Raw genomic sequence first — 26,923 nt, forward strand, 5'->3', positions numbered from 1 at the left:
TGACAGAAGTCACAGACTCCATCATAACTGCACCGCCACACCGCGAGCACTGCTCTTTGTCTTAATCGTATAAGAGCAATGGCTGATCAAGCAGAATTGGTCTTCGTCAGGAGTTTCATAAAGGTCATCGGAGCTCAGCCGATTGTGTACAGTGACGACTACAACCAGCCCCCGCAGAATTCACTAAAGAAAGTCCCTATCCTACCAGTACGTGTTTGGCTCGAGGATCGTGTTTCATGGCATGTTCTTAAGCGAAACTTGTTTCAGGTCGAGCTTCCACCTGTTCCAGAACGTAAAGGAGAGCCTTCTACACCACCAGGTAGATTTCATCTTGACGCTATCACTGATGGCTATCTAACCAGAGATCACTAGCCGCATCAATCAGTATTACGTTCAAATCGACAAAGCCTCCGCAGTCGTTCACGCTTGCCGTGCAGCCAACAGATACTGTAACCGAAGTTAAAGCCTTGCTTGCCTCTCAGCCGAAGGCACCGCTTGCAGAAGCACAGCGTCTTTTACTCAAGGGAAAGGCACTTGCGGACGCAAAGCTGCTCAAGGAATACGGCGTGAAAGAGGGAGACACTATAAATTTAATGCTCAAACCCGGGTTCGATTGGGATCCTACTAAAGTTTCATCGCCGTCCACCACTTCACCAGTAAAGATGAAACCCTCTAATCTTCCCGAAATAAAAACGCCGCAACCGAAACTGGCAACAGGACATAGACATACACGCACGCCCTCCATAGTCTTGTCGCCATCACCGTCAATCGCTTCTCTCGAGCCGGAGGGCAAACCTCACGACATTGATCTGACCCTTGACACGTCCTTGATACCCACCGCTTCAATTTCGCGTGCAGCGCGATCAAGCTATCAGACTGTTATCTCGGAGCCACCCTTCTGGGATCGTGTGTACTCTTTCTTGAGGTGTGTCAAATGATTGTGTATTCTCAGATCGCAACTAAGCATATATCATCAGGACGGAGTTCAGTAACGACACTGATGCGCTCATCGCGTTTGAAGACTTCCTCCGGGCAAGCAAAGGAGGGTTGACAGCTAGTGAAATCGCGAAAATCCGTGATCATGTGGGCGTTGTCGGGATGGCGGGCACGTAGGGTAATGAGGATCTCTTGCAAAGTTAGTTAGGCTTCCGCATTGCACACATGTCTCCACAATTGGCTTCACGTCACGACTTACAATAAATTCTTTGCCATGCATTTAGTGTCGTGGGCAAAACTACTTGAGGTTGGCTGTACCGGCACAACCAGCAGAACTGGCAGAAAAACATCGACTTCATTTATAGCAGCTTGGGGTACTATCCGCTCCAATTCGGCAAAATCAAATGCCTTCCCTCCAAGGACCTCTGCATTTTTAATACTCAAAAATTCTTCCGTATCCTGGGCAAGAACTGGATGAAGCAACCAGAGAAGTGCTGTGTAAGAGAACTTGATCATCATCATCACCTGTCTTGTTCATAATAAATGTCCGGGCTTGTCGGCGAAGCATCTTTGCAGTGGCGCATGATATGGGTAAGCGGATTATTGTCGCGACCTTGTATTTTGTCAAGAGTAGCATCTCTGAAGTGGTGTATGATGTGGCTAGGCAGATTATTGTCGCGACCTTGTATTTTAGCACCAGGGGAGTTGTCGAGGGTTGAGAGTCGAGACACTCAAAGTTATATCGTTGATTAGGGATCATACAATCATTGGCACTGTGCGGCCACCAGCATGGACCTATGATATTCTGGTACAAAGGATGAGCGTCTACGGCTTCACATTTTTGAAATTAAACGCGTACATGCACATATTGCACTAGTTCTCTGCCAGCCATTTTTCGCAGAGTTCTGCCACCTGGGAGGCATAACCAGTTCGAATTCTGCCCACACTAGTGGTTAACGCGTTAACCCCTGATCACGGTGGACGCAATTTGGGCGTAATTCGGCAATCACCGGAAAACATACCAGAAAAGGTAATTTTCCGTACTTTGTCGAAATCGGCCGCGAAGACAAGCTTCGCACTTGTCGCAAACTTCAACTTAGTAATGTCCCGATAATTGCGAATGCGCCGCAGCTTCAGCGTCATAGACGGACCGACAACATCGCACGCATTGCCATTCTGCAGTACTGCACAGACGGCGGGAATGAACAATATTAATGATTTCCAATGCACATTATCAAGTCGTCTTTTCGCGCTGGTATTGCGTCTTTTTGTTATATAGCCGATTACTTGAACCAGAGTCTGAAACGCGATTAATGGACGAGTTGACAAATCTTCGTGATTTTGAAACGCTGCTTACCATGACGGACCGTGGCGGACAAACTTGCCGATTCACAGCTCTAGCTTGTGCAACCATCTTTCCATGTATGGCTCTAGGCTTTTGATGCTTATAAGCCGCTCCTCCAAACCCCTGACTGCACTTCCTTCCCCACGACCATCTCCTTCATCGCTCTCAGGCTACCATCACATACGAACAATGACCTCCACAACAGACGTATCGGGCCAGAGCGACATCGGTAAATTGAAGACAGAGTCAGACGGCTCTTTCAAAAGAGCTGCAGCGAGCTTCAGGAACTTTATCAAGAACGATGGCAAATTCACGCCGGAGAAAGGTAAATAACAAATGTATATGTGTCTTTGTTGAAAAGCTCATTCCACATCCAGGAAGATACCATCTTTATGTATCTTATTCATGCCGTCAGTGACAGGACCGTGACATCATGTAGTTTCATCTTGGCTGAACATTCCTCAGCATGGGCTACCAGAACTCTGATCACTCGGAAACTGAAAGGACTCGAGGATTTCATCCGTCAGTCCTATCCCATTCCGTGTACTTGACGAATCTATAATACCTTCCTGCAGCTTTTTCCGCAGTGTCCCCTCACATGGGCCAACAAGGCTGGCCGTTCAAGAACGCAGATCCAAGCTGGGCAGACGCAGATAACGACCCAGAACACCCAAACTTCCAGCACGTCAAAGATCTCTACCTCCTCGCTGATCCGAACTACGGCGGCAGGCACGTCTCTCCCCCACTCTTTCCCCATTACTTTCAAACTATACAGTGATCCAGATTCACGGTCCCGGTGCTGTGGGACAAGAAGCTCAATACTATCGTTAACAACGAAAGCTCCGAAATTATCCGCATATTCAATACTGCTTTTAATCACTTGCTTCCTGCTGATAAAGCGGCGGTTGATATTTACCCCGAGGCACACCGCCAGGAGATCGACAGTATCAATGAGTGGGTGTATGACACTGTGAACAGTGCGTATGAGTCTCTATGGATGAGGTTTTCCAATGACATCATATGCTGCAGATGGCGTGTACAAATCCGGGTTCGCAGCATCCCAATCCGCGTACGAAAATGCCGTCTTCCCTCTATTCAAATCCCTCGACCGACTCGAGGAGATACTCAAAGGCAAGGATTACCTCGTGGGCAACACCCTCACCGAAGCAGACATCAGGTTATTCGTCACAACCGTACGTTCGAACATGCACGCATACATTCATTCCACCCCGCTCTAAACTTTCCGCTTTACTCAGATCCGCTTCGATCCCGTGTACGTAGGCCACTTCAAATGCAACTTGCGCGATATCCGTCACGGGTACCCTAACATCAACCTGTAAGGCTGCCACACATCTCCCCGTGACGCCTGCCTGACAGACTCACGTTCCTCAGCTGGATGAAGAAGTTGTACTGGAACAACGACGCTTTCAAATCAAGCACCAAGTTCGATCATATCAAAGAGCATTACTACTGGTCACAGATACTGGTGCGTAATTTTATGCTGTCCGTTCTCTAGCGCACCTATGTTCACACTCGGCAGGTGAACCCCACCAGGGTAGTTGCCGCTGGGCCACTCCCGCACATCGAGCCTCTGTAAAAAATGGTCTGGTTTCATTGTAGCCATTGTATAGTTTTGAAGAAACACCATATGTACCACATAGCAACAAAGTTCATGTATTCGAACAGTATCCTGAGAACTATCCATTCGTCGATAGGTGATAAGTAACACGAGAGAATAAGTAATTGAAATAGTCAGTCCAAAAGTTTCATTGAGCAGAGCGCTAAAAGGCCACAATATTAATTGCTCCCATTGAGAACCCTATGGCGACTGTCGAAACAAACACAGCCAGGCGTTGCCAGCCAACGGGAGGCGCCGTCGGTAGAGCTGCTGACGAACTCGTCGATTGTGGTGCGCCTGTTCCTGATGACGATGATTTTAAGGCGCCCTGAATAAGAAGAGGGCATTGTTGTGAGCTATTCTGACCACTTATTATGGAGGATGAGAGTGATGGAGAGGAAGATACGATGGAAGATGAGGAGGAAGGGGAAGGGGAAGGGGAAGATGAAGATGAAGGATCAATAGATGACGACGAAGTTTGAAGAGAGGAAGACGTTGTTGGACGAGAAGAAGAAGACATCGTTGGACGAGAAGAAGAAGAGGTCGGAAGAGAAGATGAAGTCGGACGAGAAGAAGAGAAGAGAAGAGAAGATGATGATTGTGTGCTTGCAAAACTCGAAGAAGAAAGACTTGAATGCGAGTAACGCGACGACGAAAGCACAGAATTTGAAAAGTCTTGTGAAATTGAAGTGGACGACGCCGCCGGCATGGCAGAAGAATGACAAAGAGAACTATGTTGGTGATTGTGCCTGAGGCACGAGTGATGATGAAAATTGGAAATGTGATGAGTACCCACAGTCGTTGATGCTGAGTTGGGCGCTGATGCTGATGTGCTGGTTGCTGCCGTGCTGACTGAAGATGTGAGCCCCCCTGTTAATACGCCCTGGCCGTTGCTGATTGTGCTGTAGGTGGTGCAACTGGAAGAAGCGGGGATGGGATGCGCAGATGGCGTGACAGGCTCCCCTTGGTAGAACGTAGACGTCCCATAAACACCCATAGGCTTCAAAAATATTCAACTATACAAATCCACATTGAACAAAACCGACGCGCACCTGAGCCGAGTCACCCAAACACTGCTCAAACACCCCCGGAGCGTAATTAGCAGGCATATTCCACTCGCATCCCATGACGTCATAAATATGCTGGCACATGGTCGGCGCGTTTACCGCGGGTTTGCAAGCGCGGAAGCAGAACTGATTAGCCGACACGAAATTCTGGATGCGCAAAAAGTAAAGAAACTCAATCAGGACGCTGGGGAGGTTTGGCCGAGCGATCGGTAAATTACCGTCCACTCGTGAATTTCCTCCAAGGCGCCGAATGCGCTAGAGAATACGAGGCCGCCAATAGGGTTGCCATTGCCGTCTGCGCCGTGGGGGTCAAGCTCGCCGCCGCCGTCGCCGGCGGGGATGTTGAGGTTGGTGAGATCTCCAACGCCTGGGTTCACGTTGGAGTTGTGGGTGCTTGGTTTGTACTATGAGATATACCCACCTGTGACCTGGACGTAGTCTGGAGTGACTACAACGTGTGCACCGGTGATGGAGCCGTCCGGGATCAGTCGTGTTCCGTACCCGCTCTGAGAGATTATTACTATGTTATTTGGGAGACTAAATATAGTGGCAAATCACCTTCATGCACCATGCTACTTCGATTCGCTGCAAGGGATGCACGTTGTTTGTTCGCGATTGCTGAACCAAGAAGTCAAGACACATACCTCAGTGTTCCCGATGACGGAGTCGGGGCCTGGCTGAGGAGGCGCCCAGACACACCAGTCCTGAACTGTGTTGACTGGTGACATGCCAAGTCAGGTCAAGGATGGTTATCAGCGATTTGTGGCGCACCATAAGCATTCTGGCACTGTGAGTTCTGATCGTAGCCAGCGGTGCAGTTATTGTAACCTGTCTGACCCTGCTCGCTCTGATAGGGAGCGTTTGAAGGCAAGTAAGTTGCGGAATAAGTAGGACTTTGCGCATAGCCTGACAGGATGAAAGATGATACCACGAAGGAGAGAGACTGAAACATGGAGGGAAGGAAGGTTGATATGCGGGAGAGAAGGGAAAGAAAGAAATTTGACTCGGCAAGGTGAGCGTCTTTGAAGTCCATCACGCTTATGCGTGTTTTTGACATGTCGTGAGATTGGTGCCATGAGTGAGTGACATCACGAGGATTGATCTAGGTCCCTGATGTGAGGCTTGAGCTGGACAAGCTTGTTATCTGGGTCAGTTGTCGAGCAGAAGATCTGATAATGTGAAGGGGCTTAGCTGACTAAAATAGGAAGCGCGTGCAGGGATGTAAGTTCAAACTTGAACTGATCACCCGGGGTGGGGTCACCCGCCATTCTCTCGGGAGTACCTGATTATCATTGTAAGGCTAACGGCTGAACCATTCTTCGAGTATGTTCAGATCTAAACGTTAATATGTAATGGAGTACCCTATGAGCATAATCGAGGCTCGGGGATCGATTATGGGTCCGTTGATAGTTGTCCCCCCGGGGGGGTTGTAGTGGTCACTGGTCAGGAACTGGCCAGGGTGCGAGCCGAGCCGAGTCTAGTCTTCTTCCATAATCATTCTTCTCTTCTGCCCACGGCAACTGATCAATATTGAATTGAATCGGGATCAAGAACATGATGACCCTTGAAGTGAACACTTTGCGTCGTCTGCAGTGACAATTTGTACTTCGCTTCAATTCTCTACCGTTGTACCAAGATCCGACCGAGCGAACGCTCTATCTATACTTGGTCCGACTTCTCACAACCACTTCAGCTGCCAGCAAGCCTTACTTATTACTTCAGACGCGACCTGCATCCTGTCGTAGACGAGTACGGTATACCGTTAACGCCAAGTACTTGGGTGTTACCGTGATCTTCGTATGCTGAGTTATAAAATTCATTGGGTGTAAATAGGGTCCGTCTCCTCCATTACCCCGGCTCACAAATGTCGTCCCTCTTCCTCCCCCTTCGCTTTCAACAACTCAGCTACCTTTCAGCTCTCCTCCTCGTCCCAGTACCCATCATATTGGCCCATATAATCGCTTATCTCAGAGATCCTTATAACCAACGGAGCATACCAGGTCCATTCCTTGCTCGCTTTTCAGACACCTGGTTAGGTTGGGTAGCAAGTCAAGGTCATCGCTCAGACGTTGTACACAACTTACACAAAAAACACGGTAGGTCTATCCCAAACACATCACCTTATCCTCATCTTCCCGCCCATAGGTACCTTCCTGCGACTCGCACCAAATCACGTCTCCATTGCTGACCCCGACGCACTGCAAATCGTATATGCTCACGGCAACGGCAGCCTCAAATCAAACTTTTATGACGCCTTCGTCTCCATTCATCGTGGTTTGTTCAACACTAGGGACCGCGCTGACCATGCTCGTAAGCGTAAGATCGTCTCCCACGTCTTTTCCCAAAAGAACGTCTTGGAGTTCGAACCATCCATCCGTCTCTACGTTGCCCAGTTCATGAACCAATGGGACCGTTTATTCGACGAAGCCCTCAAAAACCAATCTGGTACAGAGGGAGAAGGCGGTTGGTTTGGCAATGGAGGCCGTCTGTGGCTTGACTGCCTTCCATGTAAGAACCAATCCTGTCCCGGTTTCCAATGACACTGACCTTGTCGTCAGGGTACAACTATCTCGCATTCGATATCATCGGCGACTTAGCATTCGGATCACCCTTCGGAATGCTCTTAAACGCCAAAGACTCGGCCCCTGTTGCTATTTCACAGAAAGATGTCATGAACTCCTACGGATCACAGAATGAATGTGCATACGTCGATATTCCCGCAGTCCAGATTCTTAACGACCGTGGAGAGTTCTCCGCTTCTATGGGCGCTCTTCCTCCCGCGTGGCGACCCTGGGTTCGTATGCTTCCCTGGTACCGCAAAGGTGGAAAAGCCGTCAAAAATTTGGCTGGTCTTGCAGTCGCTGCTGTCGCCAAACGTTTTACAACTCCAACAGACCGCGTCGATCTCCTGAGTAAGCTGCAAGAGGGTCGCGATGACGAGGGAAATCTCATGGGCAGAGAAGAACTCACCGCAGAAGCCCTCACCCAGCTTATTGCCGGTTCCGACACTACTTCAAAGTGAGTCTTTTAGCTAATCATGGTCGATCACCTTTCCCATTCCTCTCAGCTCCTCATGTGCCATCACATATCACCTCGCCGCCAATCCTCACGTGCAACATAAGCTCCAGAAGGAGCTCGACGATGCCCTCGGCAGCGAAGATGAATATGTGTCGACGTACGAACAGGTTAAACGTCTGCCTTATCTGGAGGCAGTCATCAATGAAGCCTTGCGCGTCCATTCGACATCTTCCATGGGTCTTCCCCGTATAGCTCCTGAAGGCGGTTTGACCATCCAAGATATTCATTTCCCACAGGGCACCGTTCTGAGCGTCCCAAGTTACACGATCCATAGGGACACCAAAGTGTGGGGAGAAGACGCGGATGTGTTCCGTCCAGAGAGGTGGTTCGAGCGTGATAACGCCCTTCTGCAAAAAGCCTTCAATCCGTTCTCCTATGGTCCCAGGTAATTATCTATCATGTGCGATCACTGACCTTGCTGATTCTGATCCTCAGAGCATGCGTGGGACGCAACCTTGCGTCTATGGAACTATTAATCATCATCTCCTCTATCCTGCGGCGCTACGAATTCGTCTTGGCTGATCCGGATAAAGTGGTATGTTCCCTTTGTGCCGGTCACCTCACACGAACTAACTTGAGTGTCCTAGTTTGACACGCGGGAAGGTTTCCTGCGAAAGCCGGTGGAGTGCCGTGTGGGAATAATGCGCCGGCAGTAATGTGAAAGCAAATTGAACTTCCATGCACTCTCTTACTCGTTTTAGTCCTCCGCTACTCTTTGTTTATCGTTGTTCCGTCGTGTCCTTGTACAATATCATCCAACTGCGCCTGCAATGGGATACTTCCACGATGCCCGGGCAAACATTAACTTCCGATCCTTCCTTCCTGTGGGCAGCTAATTCTATTCTTGTTTCGTTTGGTTCCATCTTACCCTGATAGCTGAGTGGAGTACAGATATATCACGGACTCCCTTTCCATCACCCTCGTTTCACCGCTCAGCCTATCACTCTCAGGGCCTGCTCTCGCCCTCCCTGTGCTGTGAGATCATTGTCGCCAAGGCACTGGAGGCCAAGGTGGGATGAGATGGCACGCCTGCAGAGGGTCCTTATATAACTGATCCGATGGTATATCTTGAATCGAAGCCCCGCCTCAAGGCTGCGTGCCGTTTCCCCTCCCCCCCACTTTATCTGAACTGATAGCCTCGCGCCTCGCGTCATGCGAACGTGAAAAAGACGGGCATCATGGCTTCAACGAGTAATCAAGCAAGCACAAGCACAAGTACCAGCACGTCCTTGGAACCCTCCAGCACGGACCATTCTGGCAACAACAACAACAACAGTTATAATCAAGCAATGAATGGTATTTTCACCACAAATGGATCACCGACGCTCGTAGTTGCGTTTCTGGCGATCGGGCTCTTTACGGTGACTATGGCGGCGTTGTTCGGGTGGAGGAAGATGCATAGGGGGAGGCTTTTGGTTCATCCTGTTAGGCCGGTTCGGGCGCGCACGGGGAAGATACCGGTTGTGTTGGGGGAGAAACCTGCGCTTTGGGAGATGTGGACGAGAAGAAAAGAAGATGAAGATCGAGACCGAGAACGGGAAGAGCAGGGCCCGGGGGAGTCTGGGGCGACGATCGATTTGAAATGGGAAAATATCACGGTGCGTCGAGTTTTCCGCAGTCGGTTTTCAGAACAGAACATGGAATATGGTGCCCGTGACCATGACCATGATCATGATCATGATCGTCTGCTATTAATATTCAAATTGGCTCGTTTCGCTGATGCCCTCCCTTTTTGTTTTAGCCTTTTTGCGCTACGCTGTTCTTGCCGGTATTGGAGGAGACTTGTCAAGCACGGTCGGGCTTGACAAAAGACGCAGCACGACCTCAAAATCCACCGCGGACAACTTCTGTTGCGGTGATGTCTGCTATTAGGCAGCATTTCCGACCTACCCCTCCGACTCCGCCTTCGCCTGCGCCCCCGGAGCCAGAACCACCAGTGCGTGAACTTGATGACATGCGTGAACGACTGGGTTCAGGGGTTCCCCCGCTGAGAGAGGGCTCGTCCGTCGTGATGGCTTTCACGATCGCTATGCCGTCTCCTAGTAGGAAGCGCGACCGTGACAACGCTTCAAGCTCTGGCGCATCAGATCGAGTGTCTACGCTAGACCCGCTGCATGATACGGAGCTAGGGGAGTACTGCATAGGCTCGATGGAGGTATTGTGCAGTGAAGATAGATGACAGCGAGCAGGGAGAAGAGTGTTTTATCATGATCATAGCCTGAGGGAGTTTTCGGACTGCTTGACTTGCTTGGCCTTATTTTGCCAGTGGATATATACCTTGTGGAATCTGGAATCTGGGATCTGGATTCTTGTTGTCTAGATCATGATGCATGCTTATGGTAAATTTTATATATGTATGACACCCTTACCTACCTATGGGGCTTATTATTTCTGTGTAATCGTGGTTCGTGACGGACGTTGGAGGGATTTAAAAACTTGTATAGGATTAGTGCCAGATGGTGGCTTTTGAAGGCTGTTAAGTATACCCCTGCAGATGCATCGTCTCCGTGTTCTCGAATGTGAAGTTTTGAAGGCTGAGCGCTGAAGTAGTACCACAGCCTTTGTTTCAGAGAATTGACTTCATCAGAATCATTGCAGCCAAAGCAAGAAACCACATCTGATTTCCGATCATCGAGCGTACCAGTACGTCGACAAATCCACTACAGTAACAGTACTGAGTACTACAACGGTTAAACCGTTGACTCGGGGTAACGATACAGGGACAGAGACTATAAGCTATAAGTACAGGGTTCAAAACTTGATACACGGGGCGCAATAACGCAATACGTAGTGAGAAAAGATACACAATGCTAGGATGTCGACACTAGTAACACACACCTGACGAGTCATGACGACGCTTTGAAAACAGGAGGAGTCTGGGCATAGTAAGATAAAATCAGCAAACAATAATTAGCTCATAACTGAATCAAATCGAATCTTCCATCCATGATGGAAGAAAAAACGCGCCGCGTTCTCGGTCAGCACTGCTGAAGAGAAGCTATGAGGGCGCTAGTAGACGCGGGGTCTGAAATCCCGTGACAGCGTGAGGACTACCTCCCACTGCTCTCTCCTCCTGACCAACGAGGTCAATCCAGCAAACATGGTGGTGGAGAGCAGACAGTCCCCTCTGCGGACTCCCGCTAAACGTGTGCGCTCGGGGTCCGAAGACGCCGCGCATCGCGCAAGATGTACCTCTTCAATCCGACTGCGCTGCTTGAGCGACATGCCCTCCCACTCGTACGTCTGCAGGAGGCGGTAGAGCGTCTCATAAATGGCTTCCAACACATCCTGCACTGTCACCCCCGTTGGGTTACGGGCTACAATCACCCATTCAGGGGACAATAGATCACAGACAAGGTGCAACTTTGGAAGTGGGGGATTAGTTGCAAATTGTGTTAGGTGGGATGATAACATAGGCATGTCTGCTATTTCTGCAGAACGCGCCGGGTGGTAGCGTACGTCCCAATTTATGGGGACTTGTGCGTGATAGCGCTCCCCGCTGGGAGAGCAAGTAAAGAGGGGATTGAGCTTGACACCGTGCGTGCGAGCCATGGAGGAATTGTGGTGGGTGAGATGTGGAGTGCAGTTTGGGAGGGTACAAGGAGGGTTTAAGTAAGAGGACGAGTTTTATACATGATCAGAAATTCTATACCTGGTATTGATGCCTGGCGGCCGAACTCCACCCGCAGAATGCACTTAAATTCCCGCAGTCAGTACCACCAGAATGTAACAGACTTGCCTCTTCGAAGAACGCGCCGCGCACTTGGCCAGAAAGAGGCGACGCGTATGCGCCTACAATGTCTAAGTTTGATAGGTCCGTATACCAGAAAGAGAAAGGGTATTAATGACCGCACGGCATTCCTGTTGTAATCACATCAGCCACAACACGTTGTGATATTGAGTGTGAGACAGATGTGGAGAAGAAAGGGGAGAAACATGCTGTATTACTATGATGATGAGGAAGGCAGTGAATTAAAAGATACGCCGCTGCCTTCTAGAAAGCGACGTCAGGTATAAGCCGAGCTAGCTGAGCGGGGAGTCTCCGTCAACGCAAGAATTTGAATATGTTGAAGCCTGACATGACACTCGCCAAGCCATTTTACGTGCGAAAGGATATAGCCTGAATATAGATACAAGTCAAGGATGACGCACGTATGTTATCGCGGATGCGTCGGGGAAATCACACGAGGAGTGGCAGGACAGAGGAATCGAGTCACTAGGGAGCGGGTCCGATGAGTCTCGTAGCTCCAAAAACACGAGGCCTTAGATCTTGTGGAGAGATAAGTGGCATTAATTTGTACTATGAATGGATGTCTGTCCGACAAACGCGCCGTTTGTACACAGGGGGGACACAATCGCCGTGGAGAAAGGAGGGGATGCCCGTATAATTAGTGAGTTCGGGACCGAATTGCCTTCCAAGGACCAGTTCAAGAGGAAACGCGACCCTAGACAGACAATACTTGGTCACAGGACTTGTCGGATGATATCGGCTTGCTGTGCGCTCTAGCTGATGAGGACGTAAGGCAAAGGGGTTAAGGTTTTCAGACCACAAAAATAACATGTCATTACCCTAGAAAGAGGCTCAATAGTGGTAGCTCATCAACCCATGCAACTGAGCGAACAATAGGCTGACATCTGCGCCTCGTGTTTCAAGCATTGCAAGGTGGACGGAACGCAACCCAGAAATACCAAAAGTTCAAGACTATAATAGCGCGACAGTTAATATACCCTCGTAAGGCACGACAAAGCAGAAAGATAGTACGAAACACGTAGCAATCGTAAAAAGCATAACAAACACCACGGCTACCGCGAGTCCAAGTTAGAGTCTGTGTTATGATAGTACACATTCGTTGTCCCGATAACGATCTCGTACAATGGTCTGTGCTCCTTTAATACCACTTTTTTGGACGGAAGTGACAAGGGATCTGGCGGTCGAGGCATGGCTACCAAGACCGAAACCTGGAGGTGAGATTGATCCAGCGGAAGCTCCATCCTCGAATGATTCAAAAGTGGGGGGTCAACCACTTGAGGTAGGGTGGGAGGGGAATAGAGATAGGTTATCTCAGGCGGTATGCGGGCGACAACCTGACGTTTCCAGAAAGAAGTTCGCGGCGTTTGGCTGTTCAGCGGCGGTGGCAATGGCATGTCGTACTTTTCTACCGCCAGCGGCTGTGACGGTGAGAGGGGATCAGAAGGACTTAGGCACCAATAAGAAATGGGCGCTACCTGCGCGTCCTTCCATCGGGAACAGTCCTGACCCAGCACCGCCCGTACATCCCACAGCAAAGGCTTCCGCATATCATTCCTCTGCGATGGGATATTAACCCGCAACATCTCGTCGATCAACCGACGCCGCATGACCAGACGATGCCATACAAGCCCGCTGATCATGAATAGGCCGAAGAGTGACAAAACACTGACAAGAAAGCCAAAGAGTAGAGACGAATTACTATTCAATGTGTTTCCATTGCCTGTCGACGTCGAAGTGGGAGCGGATGATGACGTCGATGAAAGCACCGTGGAGAACTGGTTCGTCGACGACGCAGTCATGGTTTTCTTCAACGGCGACACCTAAGCGTGGGGGGCATTCCCAAGAGCAGCATATACATAAGTATGTAACGTGCGATGTTGAGCGTGAGCACGACAGTACTTGCCTCCCAGAGATCGGGATTGGTCAACCTTTGTCTCAGACCACTCAGCGTGGGCTCATTGCTCTTATCTGACTTGGCATCAAATACCCACGTGACATGCATGACTCGAACTAAGCAAACTGAGAGAACCTTCAAAGAACAGGATACAATACAAATGATATGATATTTTTTACAACTTTACAATGCTGTAGAATAAAACACAAATGAAATTTTCCAAGCGTCCGAATCACCAGTTGAGATCTGGAGTGAAAATGCCAGTAAGCCTGGATGTCCCTTAAATACACCAGAACCCACGCACCGTGTTGAAGGACAGCTTTTGCCCGTTCTCTCCTCCGGACATCATCCAAAATCCTTGCAACGTGTCCGTCTAGCATGTCGACGTATTGCTTGAGACTTGTGTGCTCCCAGTCTGATTCAAAATATGAGTGAAAACAATAGGCACAACAACAAGTGGTGCACTCACTTGCACCCTCGCCTGCCTTGTCGAGCTCTTGAAGGAGCTGCATAACTGTGGGAACTGCATTAGGGTCGAAATGGTCCACGCGATTCGGGTCAACGGGGACGCAAACTCGGCCGGTTTTAGGATGTACGCAGAACGGTGCTTTAAGAAGATGGTTTCGGTGCTTGGATACTTCGGCATCTAGGCGCGGATATGTGTATTGCAGGATAATATCTTCCAGGGCGGCAAGATTTCGGGCCTGTCAGACGTCAGGAATGGCATGGATAGCAAGAGTGAGGCACATACACCCGTATCCTTCACCTCAGCCTTCAGTTCGTCCCATTTCTTTGACGATTTGATGCCGGGCTGTGTCTCCCACCGCTTCTCAAGAGTCTCGACAATTTTCTTGTCCGGAACAAGTTTAAGCAGAGTCCGCCAGCCGTCCTCAGATAGGAAGCATTCTTGGTCATCCAACAATGGATACCACATCTCTTTCCCTTGATCCCGCGCATGCCACAAAGAAGGTGGCAGTTCTCCTGGGCGGCTCTTCGTGCTGATGCCTCTTACATTGACTTTTTTCGCCATCTCCTTACCCCCCTCTATCACAGTAAGCGCCCCAACCACAGCTCTACGTAGTTCGTCGGTAAGCCCCATGGCCTCGTCGTCGCTGACCCATAAATGGATACCTCGACGGCCCGAGTAAACCCATAACAATTGGTGATACCCAAATTGCGTGCGCAAGGCCGAGTCGAGGACGCGCACAGCGTTGGCGATGAATGCCCAGCAGCGCTTGCATATCCCTGCGGAGGTGCAGCATGTCCGCACGTCATCGTAATCAGTCATATCGATATCGAATACCAGCTCGCGCTTCAACGGGGTGAAGAGCTTCCCCGACTTTACAGACCGAGCTAATTTCCGCTCGCTTGGCTTCCATGTTGTCAGCATAAGCGTCAGGCCGATCGATGGACAAACTCACCCGAGATGAGTACATAGGCCCGATCTCGAAGCGCGTCGGATTGAGTGCGCACACCTGCTTTTTGAGTTCGTCCGCGTTCGAAAAGCAGTTATAACGTAGATACACGTCTCCCTGGAGAGTAAATGCGAATTCGCGGTTTGTGAACAAATCTTTTGGTGTGTGTTCTTGGTTGAGCCATGTGAAAATCGATTTGAAAGGGTACAGCATGCGGTAGAACTGGAGCATCACCTCCGGCGATGTCTCTGTAGAGTCGGCCATTTGTTGAAAAGAAGTGTTTAGTGTTCACAGTTAAAGATTAAAGAGGTGGTTATGTGACAAGAAACACGTGAGGAAGTGTCACGCGTGTAAATCACACATGTTCGTGCACTCAAATCGGAGTCAAACTGTAGTTTGGAAACAAGACCTGCAGAGCGCAGACGCGTATGAGACTAGTGTACCATATCAGTGAATATTCTGGTTATTTAAAGTCTCAGTTTCTTCGAATGTAACATCCCGTCTTGCATATTCACTTCAATTGCTGGCTTTAAATTTCGAAACGAATGGATCAAATCAATTTATGTGCACTTCAAATGAGATATTGAGAGCAACCAACAATTATGTGTAAGACACACACAGCGGGCGCGGCACGGCCGCGAGTTGCCCAGTCATGGATTGAATCTGCTACAGAACAGAAGTCGAGTCCCCGTCATCCTGGGCGGAATGTGAATTCACAATCGTCCAGTGTTTAGTGTACGAGTAGCTGCCATGTCGCTTGTGCATGAGAAGTTGAAGAGCGAGTGTCCAAGGATGTGTTGGATTTCAATTGTCATCCCGGCATCCTCCAGCATGTCACTGCAGAAATCAGGATTAGACTCGTAGGATCGAAGGTGGTGAGTGACAGTCTTCTGCGGCCTTTCGCGGGGCTACTGTCGTTCATGATGGATGTGTTATGGGTCTCTGAGGTACAACCAATTGGCACCACAACATAAACGATATTCCTTAGAGCACTATCGGTGGCTATGCATTATGAGGAATGGTCGCAATCAGGACCTTTGTGAGGATGATACGAAGATAAAAGGTCACATCGATACTATGAGTGTTGCGCTGGATGAGATTATGATGTCAAATTTACGGCTTATATCAACCCTTCGAGAAAACGACGTACCCTCGTGAACCAGTATGGTGGTGGCATATATAAATAATACCACTAAACGCTGTGTACAATGGAGACTCAGAAGCATGCATGGTGGTATCGCTTGCCGAATTGAACATCTCCTCGGAAGATCACAGCGTAGGTCCTAGGTTCATTTGCGCCTGTTTCGAACAATGAAGCGAAGTCTGAGAGAAAAACAGCAGAGCGAGTTTGATAGCAAAGGGATGATGAGCAAATATTGAGCATTGAGGGGTCCAGGGAAGAACCCAGCCGAGAGGATACACGCCATTCTGGATTTAGGGTAGCTTAGTAGAACCTGCCCATCTAGCCCCCTGCGTTCTAAACTCCTTGAGGAACTGATTTCAACAGAAGTGGAAGATTTTTATTTATTGAATAAGCGATGCGTGGAAGCAAAATGTCCACTCTTCCAGAGTCTTCCACTACAGGCGTGTCTGTGGCTGAGTTTGTCCTTCAGCGCTCAGCCTGGACCACTGAACGCCGTCACTGATCAATAATGTCTGTCTCTGAAGCGCAATTGGGGTCCATGGAAGATATTCAGAGCGTGGAGGTTGTCGATGAAGAGCCGGGAGACGAAACAATGACCAAGAAACGGAAAGAGAAGGAGCCGCAGTGCGAGCGCGAGCTGGGGAAGTCAATTCTGCCATTTTCAAGGGTGCAGAAGATAATCAAAGCGGACAAGGTACGTGTTAGAGGATCCTACTCAAGTGACATATAGTGTCATGCAGCATTCTAGGAACTTCCAATAGTTGCACGCGACGCGACTTTCTTAATCTCACTTGCCACCGAGGAGTTCATCAGAAGACTTTCAGAGGCATGCCAGAAGCTTGCGGAGCGGGAGAAGCGAGCAACTGTGCAGCAGAAGGACGTTGGTATGTCTGGAGCTTGTCATGTCTATACTTTATTTCTCAATTTCATTACAGCAAGTGTAGTGCGGCGAGCAGAGGAATTCATGTTCCTCGAGGGTACGTTCCTCCCGAGCGTGACCATCTCCTTTTTTCACAGCTCCGCATGTAGAGATCATCGCTTTTCACCGCACAGAACCTCCACAGAAACGCAAACCTAAAGCATTACAGAATGCGGACAGCCAGAGTGAACCAACGATGCTTGATAGGTTTGTTACTAAAGGAGAGGAGAGTCAAGATCTAGATAATACACACCCTGCGGATGTTGTCATGGACGATGATGGGACAATGTATGCAGGATAAATGCGTAATCTAGGAGGGTAAGAATCCTCGCTCCGATTCTTTTTGAAGACATAACCACCCAGGAACGGCCTAACGCAGCGAAGTACATTCCCTCGCTCAGGCTTTTCGGAACATTACATTATCAAGGAGGTTTGTGTAATCGTGACTCCTTAGTCAATGCACTTGATTACTGTATTTCAAAACCACGGGCAACCATTGGGGCAGTGTAGCCTCTCACGTGGGTGTGTCCGAGCGATCTTCATCATGGCGACACGCAATTCCTGTGCGTGTCCTCCATGGTCGCAACCAAACAGGTTCGCGTTCACACCGTGCACTGTTCATTGACACGCGCAGCGAGCACCATTCACATCACTAATTTGCGTCTATATATACCATACGGTGATCCTTTATTCCTCAAGACTTTCTCATTTTGTTGCTCGTTTTAACTGTTCTCTCCCTTTCTGTCTCCCTTCGCAACATTACAACTATCCTTCCACAACTTTTTTACCGTACACCATATAAAATGTCTATTGTACTTACTCCTTACTGGTCGCCGGATGAGGGTATCCAGAAACTCAAGGCGGAAGCACGGGGTGTGTTTAGTCTAACCCATTGATATCTACACCTCGTACTGAATTTTTGCTGCCTTTAGCCAAAATCCCAGCTGCGCCAGGCCTCACGCCACCAGTTTTTAGCTCGAAAGCTCAGTTGGATCGTACCCTTCTCCAATTGCGCTCCAAGACGTCCCCTATGGAGAAATACAGCTTCCTCGCGCAACTCAAGCAAGCAGATATCGAGGCCTTTTACAAGCTATGCCTCGAGTACATGCCGGTATGATTTAAGCGGTGTCGGAGTCTGGAAACAACAATTAACTGTTTATACTCAGGAGATCACGCCTATAATCTACACACCAACTGTCGGTGATGCATGCCTACAGTACTCACACATTTACAGAAACTCAGAGGGTTTGGTATGAATACAAATACCTCCTTAATCTCCTTCGCTTAATGGGTGCTGCAGTTCATCTCTCTCAGGGATAAAGGCAGAATTGGGAGCATTCTGCGCAACTGGCCCCTTGCGAACGAGACTCGGATCAGCGTTGTCACGGACGGTCTGTGTCGCCCCATTTTGTTAGATGACAGGTGCTGATAACACGCACTAGGTTCACGTATACTTGGGCTTGGCGACCTTGGTGTAAATGGGATGCCCATTGCTATTGGCAAACTCTCTCTTTACGTCGCCGGTGCTGGGTGCGTCCAACCCTTGTCTTATTCATATGGTCGCATGACCAATATATTTTAGTATCCGCCCGTCGTCCGTCCTCCCAATCACGCTCGACCTTGGAACAAATAACTCTGGTAATCTTTCCGACCCCTTGTATCTCGGGCTGCGCCAGCGCCGGCCGTCTGACGCGGAATACGATGCTTTTATGGATGAGTTCATCACCGAGATGAAACGCGTCTACCCCAAAGTTTTGGTGCAATTCGAGGTTCGTTCCTATTCTTCAACTTTCCATTCTGGAGACATGAACACCCTCGTGGGCGATAGGATTTCTCCACCGACCACGCATTCTCCTACCTTGCGCGTTTCCGTAATAGTCTCCCGCTGTTCAACGACGATATCCAAGGTACCGGTGCTGTTGTCCTTGCAGGGCTGCTTTCCGCTGCGCGACTGGTTCCCATCCCGCGCAACGAACATAGAATCTTGCTATTTGGCGCGGGAAGCGCTAGTGTAGGCGTTGCTAAGCAGCTTATGAGCTTTTTCACAATTGCTGGGATGAGCGAGGAAGCAGCCAAGAATCAGATCTGGCTTGTAGATTCGAAGGGACTCGTGTACGTCGGCAGGGAAGGAGTTGCTGACTACAAAATGTGTATGTCTTATTTTATTTTGAGGGATGATTCACACCTAACTAGCTATACCACAGATTTCGCAAGGAAGCATTACACAGGTGTTCCAATGAAGGACCTTACAGAAATCGTCAAGTATGTGAAGCCAACTGCGCTTCTTGGTCTCTCGACGGTCACGGTAAGATTTAAACATATATTCTGTATTCATCATCGCGCTCACTCCTTTCAGGGTTCTTTTACCCCGGAAGTCATCCGTCAAATGTCGCAGAACACGCCTCGCCCCATCATTTTCCCTCTCTCCAACCCCGTCCATCTCTCAGAGTGCACCTTCGCTGAGGCTCTCACACACAGCAACGGCACCGCAATCTTTGCAAGTGGCTCGCCATTTGGAAGCGAGGTCATTGGTGGCGCCAGGAGGGAACCAGGCCAGGGTAATAATATGTATATCTTCCCCGGTAGGTTCTATCTCTCTCGTTCTATGTCTTTTTCTAAGCTGACTGCCGGATTACAGGTCTTGGATTGGGTGCGATACTGTGCCGCGCTAAGAGCGTGACGGATAGTATGGTAGAGGCGTCTGCGCTTGGATTAGCGCACTCTCTTTCGTGGGATGAACGGGCACTAGAGCTCGTGTACCCCCGTATCGAGCGCATTAGGGAGATCAGTGCACACATTGCTGTCAAGGTGATACGGGCAGCGCAGAAAGCGGTATGTCTAGCTGATCTTATCATCCTGGAAAGCAGTCAAAAGCTTATAATCCATCATAGGGTGTGGACAACTCGACGGATCTGAAAAGAATGAATGATACGCGCTTATTAGAGTTTGTCAAGCGCAAGATGTGGAGCCCGTAGTCGTTCAAAGGACACACTTTAAGCTGTAGTACACTTGGAAGTTGGTGTTATCAATGCGCAATCTCGAACATCATCGGATGAGTCAGCAGCTTTCGAATTCAACAACACCAAACACAAGTTATGGTTTATGGGTCTTTTCTGAGTCGTTTATATGATGCCCCACCAGGCCCCACCCCCAATCGAATGTTGCTTCGCAACCGATGGCCGACCGGGTCTTACAATAACAAGAACTTTGATGGCTTCTTAGTGGACCCTGGCAGGCTGGTTGGGGTAACTTCGGAGAACAGTCACGATGATGGCCTTGGCATATTCAACCGATCGCTTCTCCTGAAGAATTCCGTTCAGTTATCTCCTAGGTATGAGTGGCATGGCGATCATACTCTTAATGATCCCCAAGTGAAAGTTTTTGGATTCCCGAGGCTGTAGCTGGACCAGGCTCCGGGTACAGGTCCGATCGCGAGTGGTTGGGCAACACAATGATTTGAAAGTAAGAACATCGATAAGGGTTTTATAAATAACGCATATGGTACAAGGCTGCAGGTGATCGATCGTTGCGATGTGATTTTGACATACGCACAGCCGCATGCAGCGCCCGTATGTTGGTATAAATCCTGAACCATATCGATGTGGCCTGACCATCGAGTCAATTGAAATGTCAGGAATCACCGCATCATTAACTATCGGACCAGCAGTGGTGGGATGCATGATCGCCAGCTGCTTGTTCGGCAGCTCGATAATTCAAACATATACGTACTACAAGTCTTTCCCAGCCGACAGGAGGATGTTTCAAGTCCTGGTGCGTAAGTTCTTGTCTGTGAAAGACTGTAATCGGAGCTAAATTTTAAGCAGGTGGCAGCCGTCATGTATGTTTAAATAATATGTCGATGCCGATCTCCAGGTCTAACTTTTTCAAGGATGCTGACATTTGCACATATCGTCTGCATCATGTATTGGACGTGGATCTTGACCGTCACAGGTTTCGAAAATATAAGTGGTGAAACTATTTTCGATGGCCCTCGGAACGCCAATCTTATCCTGACACCTCTAATTAGTACCCTTGTTCAGGTGGGTAGTGATTAATTCGAGCTTCATGGGCACCATTTGACTTGGTTTTGCAGATGTTCTTCATCTACAGACTGTTTAAATTCTCGGGAAGCAAGATAATCGCCGCATCTTGCATCGTTCTAAGCATGATGAATCTTGTCGGCACACTGACGGATGCATCCAAGGCCATAAACCATTCCGCGAACAGAGCTGCGGAAAACGCAGAAGAGTGGTTGACCATCCTAACTCTCGTCGCAGCCGCTGTTTGCGATCTGATAATCACGATTGGGTTGGTGTATTTCATTCAGCGTGAACGCAGGCAGACCAAAGTTCGCCAGTAAGCTACGCTATTCCATGGTCTCTCTCCTCGTGCACAATTTTCTTTCAGAACACACAATATTGTTGACCGTCTCACTCTCTGGGCAGTTAAGACTGGTCTCGCAACTAGGTGGGAAACTTTACTTGTGAAGGTTTGACCATGCTTGCGACATTCTAAGATAGCATGTCTGCCGTTTTGGTTATTGTTTTCGTGAGTTTTTTAAAATATTTTTTGTTCTGGGGTCCACTGACTGCTGACTATACAGTTTTGTGCCATGAGAAATACCTGTGAGGCAGTTCGTTGTAGCTACAGATGATCATCTCATGTCTGTTCTTCACGCAAGTCACTTTTCTCGGCCTAATTTCACCGGTGTTGGCTAATCGCAATATAGAGTATACAAATTCACTCCTAGCTGCGTAAGTCATTCTGCTCGGGTGGGTCAACCAAGCCACTGAGAGCACCACAGACTCAATAGCCGTAAAGCCACTCGCACTCAGGATACTTGCATCGTCGAGTTTTCTAACTTTCGCGTCAATGATGCCTTATCTGACAGTGACAAACTGGAGGTCATTGATTAATTGGTGTGTTTTTCTGCTGATTTAATTTGAGCCCACGATATGGTGGTCATCGTGTAATATTAACAGCGTGTAGGGCAAAAAAATTTCACCGTGCACAGCTGTAAGGCTGTGTTTGAGTTCGATGGAAACGCAAATAATAGAGAGCTGCGAAAAGACGTTACAGAAGAGAGACGATGAGCTTTGGCAGCAAACGGATCTCAATTCGATGATGCGTTCTCGGTACGTCAAGTCACTCAATATTCAATGTCTTGTCATATACCAGCAGTACTTCAGTTCCGCATGCAGAGCTAGGGAATAAAAACACCAACGAGGATCTTTAAAACATTCTGTAAGAGTGACATCGGGGAGTTCGGGCTATTGAGCAGTTGATGAAACCACATACATAAACTTCGGGTACCAACGATTACCGTATCTGATTATGAGACCTCCACCGTGACAGTGTTCATGCTCTTATATGGACTGTTCCAGAGTTCAGGCGACAAACCCATAATAATGAGCCGACGCTCACCAAACACCACTAGGGCGTCTAAGTCCTCACCAACAACCGACCGATCGATCACGATTCCTAGTCAATCACATACTTACTTAGCGTGATACAAAGCTTCTACCATTACTCGGTTTCAGATAACACCTCATGGGCAGGCGGCAGGGACGGGAGATGTAGAGCTGATGGCCAATTAGATAACGAGGATTATTATAGCGTTTCCGAAGCTCTGCAGGGTTTACACACCTCCACACTCGCGTGTACGTCTCCGTAAGGGTAATCAGATGAGCCGCATGCGCATGCCGCTGCCCCAATTTCGCCTTTGGGGCCTACTACAGTCGGCCAATCCTTCGGAACGTTCAGAAATATTTTGGACAGTCGCGATTTGGCGCCTCTGGGCACAGGTAGGTGTCGTGCGTGTTTTTCTAGGCTCTCCATATTTGAATATGATGACCTCACTGCCAATGGATTGGGTGGACAGGTGTCGTCACTGTCGCCCCTTGCAGATGGAAGTTGTACGACATCAGTACGAACCGCTCTACGAGCCAGTGGGCATGGGTCGTCGACGTCGACATTATAATCGTCAAGTCGACGAAAGGGAAGCATGAGAATTCATTATTCGGGTCAGTTGATCAGCCTGGGAGTGGAGAAATGCAATTTCCTGAAAAGGAGAATGACGTAGGGCTAGTGTGGCGCGGATGGATACCCTGTTTTTGTCGTGTGGAGCCATCCGTGTAGAAACAGATCCAACGCACAGCTGACTGAACGTTAGCTGGTTCTTGTTCCTAATCTTACAATACCCGTAAACTCACTTTTCAGATCTTCTCGCAGGTCGAGCTCACTGTCCTCAACGTCCTCCTCAACAGTAATTGCTAACCTGCCAACCCACTCCATCAATTTTCTAGCAACCGACGCGTTACGCGGCCCATAAAGCCGCGACACATCGCGAAGCCCATACCCTAAAATAAATAAACGAATCCCAACGATACCCTTGCAGCCGTACTAGCGCCTTCCGCTCCAGATGGCGTCAGCGCCGCCTCTCTCTGTACGTTCATCCCCTTGCTTTTCTCTTCCTCTGTCGAATAGGTTCTAATGCCTTTTTTGTCTATTTCTCCCCTTCACACATCGCAACAGGATTTTTCTGCTCCTCACTTGATTCATTCCTCTGAGCCCTCGGGTCCCACAAATGATGACATCGAGGCTGTAATTCAAATGGCCACATCTTCTAGCAAACCTCACGATTCCCGCCAGCAGGCACCCCTGCGAGATACCCGTTCTCAGTTGTTCGTTGGCAATGTATGGACGTCTGTCGACCCTTCTGAATCCTGCTCAGCCCTGACCGGATATTGCAGCTCCCATATCGTGTTCGTTGGCAGGACCTCAAGGATCTTTTCCGTCGTGCAGGCACTGTCTTGCGTGCTGACGTATCACTAGGGCCTGATAATCGTTCACGAGGCTATGGCACTGTCCTTCTGGCCACTGCGGAGGATGCGGGAAGGGCAATCGACATGTTAAATGGATATTGCTGGCAGACCAGAGTCCTAGAGGTGCGCCCCGACAGGCTTGGCGCAAGTGTCGACGAAATGGGAGGCAGCCTCGCAATCAGAGGCGCAAATGGGCATCCATCAGGGTTCCCACCTTCAGCCAATACGTATGACGAAATTACGTTTGGACAGGATCTGGTAGGCGGCACTGGAATGAAGACCCTTTTTGTGGGTAATGTGAGTTTGTCAATCCTACTGCCTCGTTATTTTTTCCTCCTTCATTCATACTTTCCCCCTCCACATAATCAATATCTGAGATTCGAATTTGTACGAGCGCCGTTCTACTAATTTATTTTCTGTATATTTCCTTCTCGACTCACATTTGCTTGCGGTGCCAAAAGTGACTATTTGCTTACCTTTCTTTCACTTAGCTTCCCTTCCATATCCAATGGCAGGATTTGAAGGACCTGTTCCGTGCCGCTGGTGCTGTTTCTCGAGCAGATATTACCCTGGGCCCTGATGGGCGCTCCCGCGGGTTCGGAACCGTCAGCTTTGTTACGGAAGATGGTGCCGAGCGAGCCCGTAGGATGTTTGATGGGTATGTGGCTGCCTTCTATCGAATGCGCGGTGCTTCTTTTCTTTCGGGTGCATGCGCACGCGTCATTCTACGCGTGCACATATATCTCGTTCAGATTGTGACCATAGAATCTTTTTCTGTGTGTATTTCTGCGTGGCGCGGCACTACACACAATACGAACCCTTTGACACCCTGCTTTTATTCGTGATCCGTTGTCCAATTATAGACCATGAACTGACTGTTATTGTGATCCATTTCAGGTATGAATTCAATGGACGACCACTGAAGGTCCACTACGACAAATTCTCGCCATCTGCAGCTCCAGTCCCTCTTGTTGGCGTACAATTATCTATCCCGTCCACTCTATCACAGTATGATGCTCTTACATCTCACTTGCAATCCTTGCAACTTGAGTCCCATCAATTGGGACGTCAACAAAACGAGCATTTATCTCAGCTCAAACTCGATGGGTTGTTACATTCGCAGCTAGATTCTCTAATGCACCCTCAGCTGGATTCGCTTAGACGTGCCGATCTAGACGCCCTAACATCATCTCAGCTAGAAGTCCTATTAACTCGCTCCAACTTGCCGTCTGGTTCTCGATCCTCCAACCCCTCTCTCGGTTCAAGTCCACTTACCTCTGCCTCCCTTACCTCTCTCTCACCTGCACTCTTGCACACTCAATCCCTTTCGCCAACAGCAGCCCATTCACTAGCTGCTACACCCACACATCCGCATTCGTTGACAAGTTCACCTCATTTAGGATTCACAAACAATGGCTCCACAAGCTTTGCTTCCCTCAGCCTACCTCTGGGTACCGACGCGCTTAACATCAAGTTGCCCTCACACTCGGTTGACACGAAAATCGGGAGCGACATGCATCCGCTATCATCAAATAAGTCACGGACGTCGAGCTCCAGCTCACCTCGTCCAAGCGTCTCCGCGGGCTCTTCGCAAGCGCAAAGCTATACCACGACGACTTCATCAGGGTCATCACGACCAAGCTTTAGTACGACATCGTCATTGATTGATGGCACAAACTTCTCGCAGCGGCCGTCGTTTGGTGCGTCACAGTCCCAGCGACCGTCGTTCAGCTCTTCGACATCCCAACGACCCACATTTAGCACTACATCTCAGCGCCCGTCCTTTGGCGGTGGTTCTGCGCGGCGCCCTACATTCAATGCCAGTTCGCTGCTGAACGAGCCGTTCTTTGATGATGAACGAGAGGGGCTGGGGTCTATGAGCCAGTCTGTCAATATGAGCACGTCGCGGGAGAACTCGGGCTCGAGTTCGAGCTCGGTATTTTCCCTGCCGCCTACACTTACTCGTCCTCAGTCGGACGTAGGTTGTGATACGGCGTCAACGTCCCCTCCGGCGAGTGGAGGATGGCCAACTGTCTCGAGTCCCCAGCAGACCTCACCTAGATCTGTTGCACTTGCGCATTCAATCCCTAATTCAGACTTGTCGAACAAGTCTCAATCCGTGTGGAGTGCATCCGAGGTCGAATCAAACCAAGGATCCAAGCCTGTCAAGGCTGAAGTGCTCAGAAACCCAGACGCTATCGCGACCACGCTGGGATCTTTGGGTATGCGAAGATCTAAGGCGCTGGCTTCCAGGGCTGCAGAGAAGGGCAAAACATCTTCACCAGATCCGAAGCCTGCATCTCCATCTTCGCAGAAGCAAACATCATCGCAGAAGCCATCACAGTCATCCTCCCGCAGACAACCGGGACCTATTGCGCTGCCTCCTCCGTGTACCTTTACGCTCCCACATCCGCCGCTGTCCCCATACCCTCCGCCCCACCCTCATAGTCCAATGTTTCACCCAGGATATGTGCAATCTCATCCCATGAGTCCGTTGCACCATCCGGCTGTACGCAGTCCTATGCATCACCCTGCGATAAGCCCGCTGCACCACCCGTCTGTGCACCCATACCATGTGCACTATGGTGTCATAACGCCACACGGCCTGCCTCCCATCACTCCAAGCATGCCGCCATTTACGTTCTTGCAGCCAACGAACGGGCACGCAAACACCACAGAGAATCAGGGCACAAACAATGGGAGTTACCAAGGTCAAGCAACGGAAGGCCGATCAGAGGCTCCACCCCCATCATCCCCATACCACCTTCCGCCTCACTCCCAAATCCCGTACTCGTCGCACCTGCCTCCGCACATGTTCTCCCCCGGAATTCCTCTTTCACCTGGGATCATGGTGCCCATATCCACCGGATACCCGTCATCAGTGACGATGGTGCCGCTGACGCCTGGTGGGGTGCCGATGACGCCCGGTGTG

At 49.4% G+C, this 26,923-nt stretch overlaps 12 protein-coding genes across 12 annotated transcripts; 8 read left to right on the forward strand and 4 right to left on the reverse strand.

The window, feature by feature from the left end:
• The first annotated feature begins 64 nt into the window (after positions 1-64).
• On the forward strand, positions 65-1,225 carry DEU56DRAFT_805335 (uncharacterized protein). The gene is made up of 4 exons (XM_041353283.1): positions 65-207; positions 268-319; positions 373-925; positions 978-1,225. Exons 1-4 carry the CDS (start codon positions 79-81, stop codon positions 1,111-1,113), a joined length of 870 nt encoding a protein of 289 aa, XP_041208271.1. The 5' UTR covers positions 65-78; the 3' UTR covers positions 1,114-1,225.
• A 1,245-nt stretch (positions 1,226-2,470) lies between these two features.
• Positions 2,471-3,878, forward strand: DEU56DRAFT_871490 (glutathione S-transferase; the record flags this gene model as incomplete). The annotated part of the gene is made up of 8 exons (XM_041355702.1): positions 2,471-2,606; positions 2,747-2,803; positions 2,857-3,010; positions 3,065-3,258; positions 3,311-3,474; positions 3,538-3,617; positions 3,674-3,767; positions 3,822-3,878. 8 exons carry the CDS (start codon positions 2,471-2,473, stop codon positions 3,876-3,878), a joined length of 936 nt encoding a protein of 311 aa, XP_041208272.1.
• Positions 3,879-4,062: 184 nt separating this feature from the next.
• On the reverse strand, positions 4,063-6,426 carry DEU56DRAFT_946866 (uncharacterized protein; the record flags this gene model as incomplete). The annotated part of the gene is made up of 7 exons (XM_041359048.1): positions 5,738-6,426; positions 5,611-5,684; positions 5,525-5,551; positions 5,388-5,472; positions 5,185-5,333; positions 4,952-5,113; positions 4,063-4,899 (listed from the first exon to the last, which is right to left on the reverse strand). Exons 1-7 carry the CDS (start codon positions 6,021-6,023, stop codon positions 4,063-4,065), a joined length of 1,620 nt encoding a protein of 539 aa, XP_041208273.1. The 5' UTR covers positions 6,024-6,426.
• Positions 6,427-6,830: 404 nt separating this feature from the next.
• Positions 6,831-8,700, forward strand: DEU56DRAFT_737089 (cytochrome P450; the record flags this gene model as incomplete). Its single annotated transcript, XM_041348565.1, has 6 exons — positions 6,831-7,062; positions 7,112-7,474; positions 7,525-7,984; positions 8,034-8,429; positions 8,480-8,579; positions 8,632-8,700. The coding sequence occupies 6 exons, from the start codon at positions 6,831-6,833 to the stop codon at positions 8,698-8,700; spliced, it is 1,620 nt and encodes a 539-aa protein (XP_041208274.1).
• A 261-nt stretch (positions 8,701-8,961) lies between these two features.
• On the forward strand, positions 8,962-10,318 carry DEU56DRAFT_359126 (uncharacterized protein). Its single transcript, XM_041345848.1, has 2 exons — positions 8,962-9,642; positions 9,786-10,318. Exons 1-2 carry the CDS (start codon positions 9,223-9,225, stop codon positions 10,221-10,223), a joined length of 858 nt encoding a protein of 285 aa, XP_041208275.1. The 5' UTR covers positions 8,962-9,222; the 3' UTR covers positions 10,224-10,318.
• A 431-nt stretch (positions 10,319-10,749) lies between these two features.
• DEU56DRAFT_805364 (uncharacterized protein) lies at positions 10,750-11,650 on the reverse strand. Its single transcript, XM_041353284.1, has one exon. The coding sequence runs from the start codon at positions 11,594-11,596 to the stop codon at positions 11,054-11,056; it is 543 nt and encodes a 180-aa protein (XP_041208276.1). The 5' UTR covers positions 11,597-11,650; the 3' UTR covers positions 10,750-11,053.
• A 1,206-nt stretch (positions 11,651-12,856) lies between these two features.
• On the reverse strand, positions 12,857-13,567 carry DEU56DRAFT_698868 (uncharacterized protein; the record flags this gene model as incomplete). The annotated part of the gene is made up of 2 exons (XM_041347283.1): positions 12,857-13,213; positions 13,271-13,567. Coding segments are annotated over 2 exons (654 nt in total), but the record flags the coding sequence as incomplete, so codon positions are not given.
• Positions 13,568-13,813: 246 nt separating this feature from the next.
• Positions 13,814-15,411, reverse strand: DEU56DRAFT_805371 (prim-pol domain-containing protein). The gene is made up of 5 exons (XM_041353285.1): positions 15,111-15,411; positions 14,441-15,061; positions 14,159-14,393; positions 13,994-14,104; positions 13,814-13,935 (listed from the first exon to the last, which is right to left on the reverse strand). The coding sequence occupies exons 1-5, from the start codon at positions 15,366-15,368 to the stop codon at positions 13,922-13,924; spliced, it is 1,239 nt and encodes a 412-aa protein (XP_041208278.1). The 5' UTR covers positions 15,369-15,411; the 3' UTR covers positions 13,814-13,921.
• Positions 15,412-16,840: 1,429 nt separating this feature from the next.
• On the forward strand, positions 16,841-17,468 carry DEU56DRAFT_737009 (uncharacterized protein; the record flags this gene model as incomplete). The annotated part of the gene is made up of 4 exons (XM_041348557.1): positions 16,841-16,942; positions 16,997-17,132; positions 17,184-17,225; positions 17,278-17,468. 4 exons carry the CDS (start codon positions 16,841-16,843, stop codon positions 17,466-17,468), a joined length of 471 nt encoding a protein of 156 aa, XP_041208279.1.
• A 22-nt stretch (positions 17,469-17,490) lies between these two features.
• DEU56DRAFT_359689 (malate dehydrogenase) lies at positions 17,491-20,218 on the forward strand. The gene is made up of 11 exons (XM_041345849.1): positions 17,491-18,040; positions 18,100-18,278; positions 18,337-18,417; positions 18,468-18,558; positions 18,610-18,697; positions 18,750-18,936; positions 18,996-19,317; positions 19,372-19,472; positions 19,524-19,749; positions 19,806-19,999; positions 20,059-20,218. Exons 1-11 carry the CDS (start codon positions 17,971-17,973, stop codon positions 20,140-20,142), a joined length of 1,623 nt encoding a protein of 540 aa, XP_041208280.1. The 5' UTR covers positions 17,491-17,970; the 3' UTR covers positions 20,143-20,218.
• A 576-nt stretch (positions 20,219-20,794) lies between these two features.
• Positions 20,795-21,662, forward strand: DEU56DRAFT_737108 (uncharacterized protein; the record flags this gene model as incomplete). The annotated part of the gene is made up of 4 exons (XM_041348567.1): positions 20,795-20,952; positions 21,057-21,207; positions 21,261-21,523; positions 21,575-21,662. The coding sequence occupies 4 exons, from the start codon at positions 20,795-20,797 to the stop codon at positions 21,660-21,662; spliced, it is 660 nt and encodes a 219-aa protein (XP_041208281.1).
• Positions 21,663-23,919: 2,257 nt separating this feature from the next.
• On the forward strand, positions 23,920-24,931 carry DEU56DRAFT_720389 (uncharacterized protein; the record flags this gene model as incomplete). Its single annotated transcript, XM_041347680.1, has 3 exons — positions 23,920-24,288; positions 24,483-24,649; positions 24,889-24,931. Coding segments are annotated over 3 exons (579 nt in total), but the record flags the coding sequence as incomplete, so codon positions are not given.
• Positions 24,932-26,923: the final 1,992 nt, after the last annotated feature.

This window comes from Suillus clintonianus (assembly GCF_016758775.1).
Source record: "Suillus clintonianus strain FC179 chromosome Unknown DEU56scaffold_37, whole genome shotgun sequence".
Taxonomy (NCBI): Eukaryota; Fungi; Basidiomycota; class Agaricomycetes; order Boletales; family Suillaceae; genus Suillus; species Suillus clintonianus.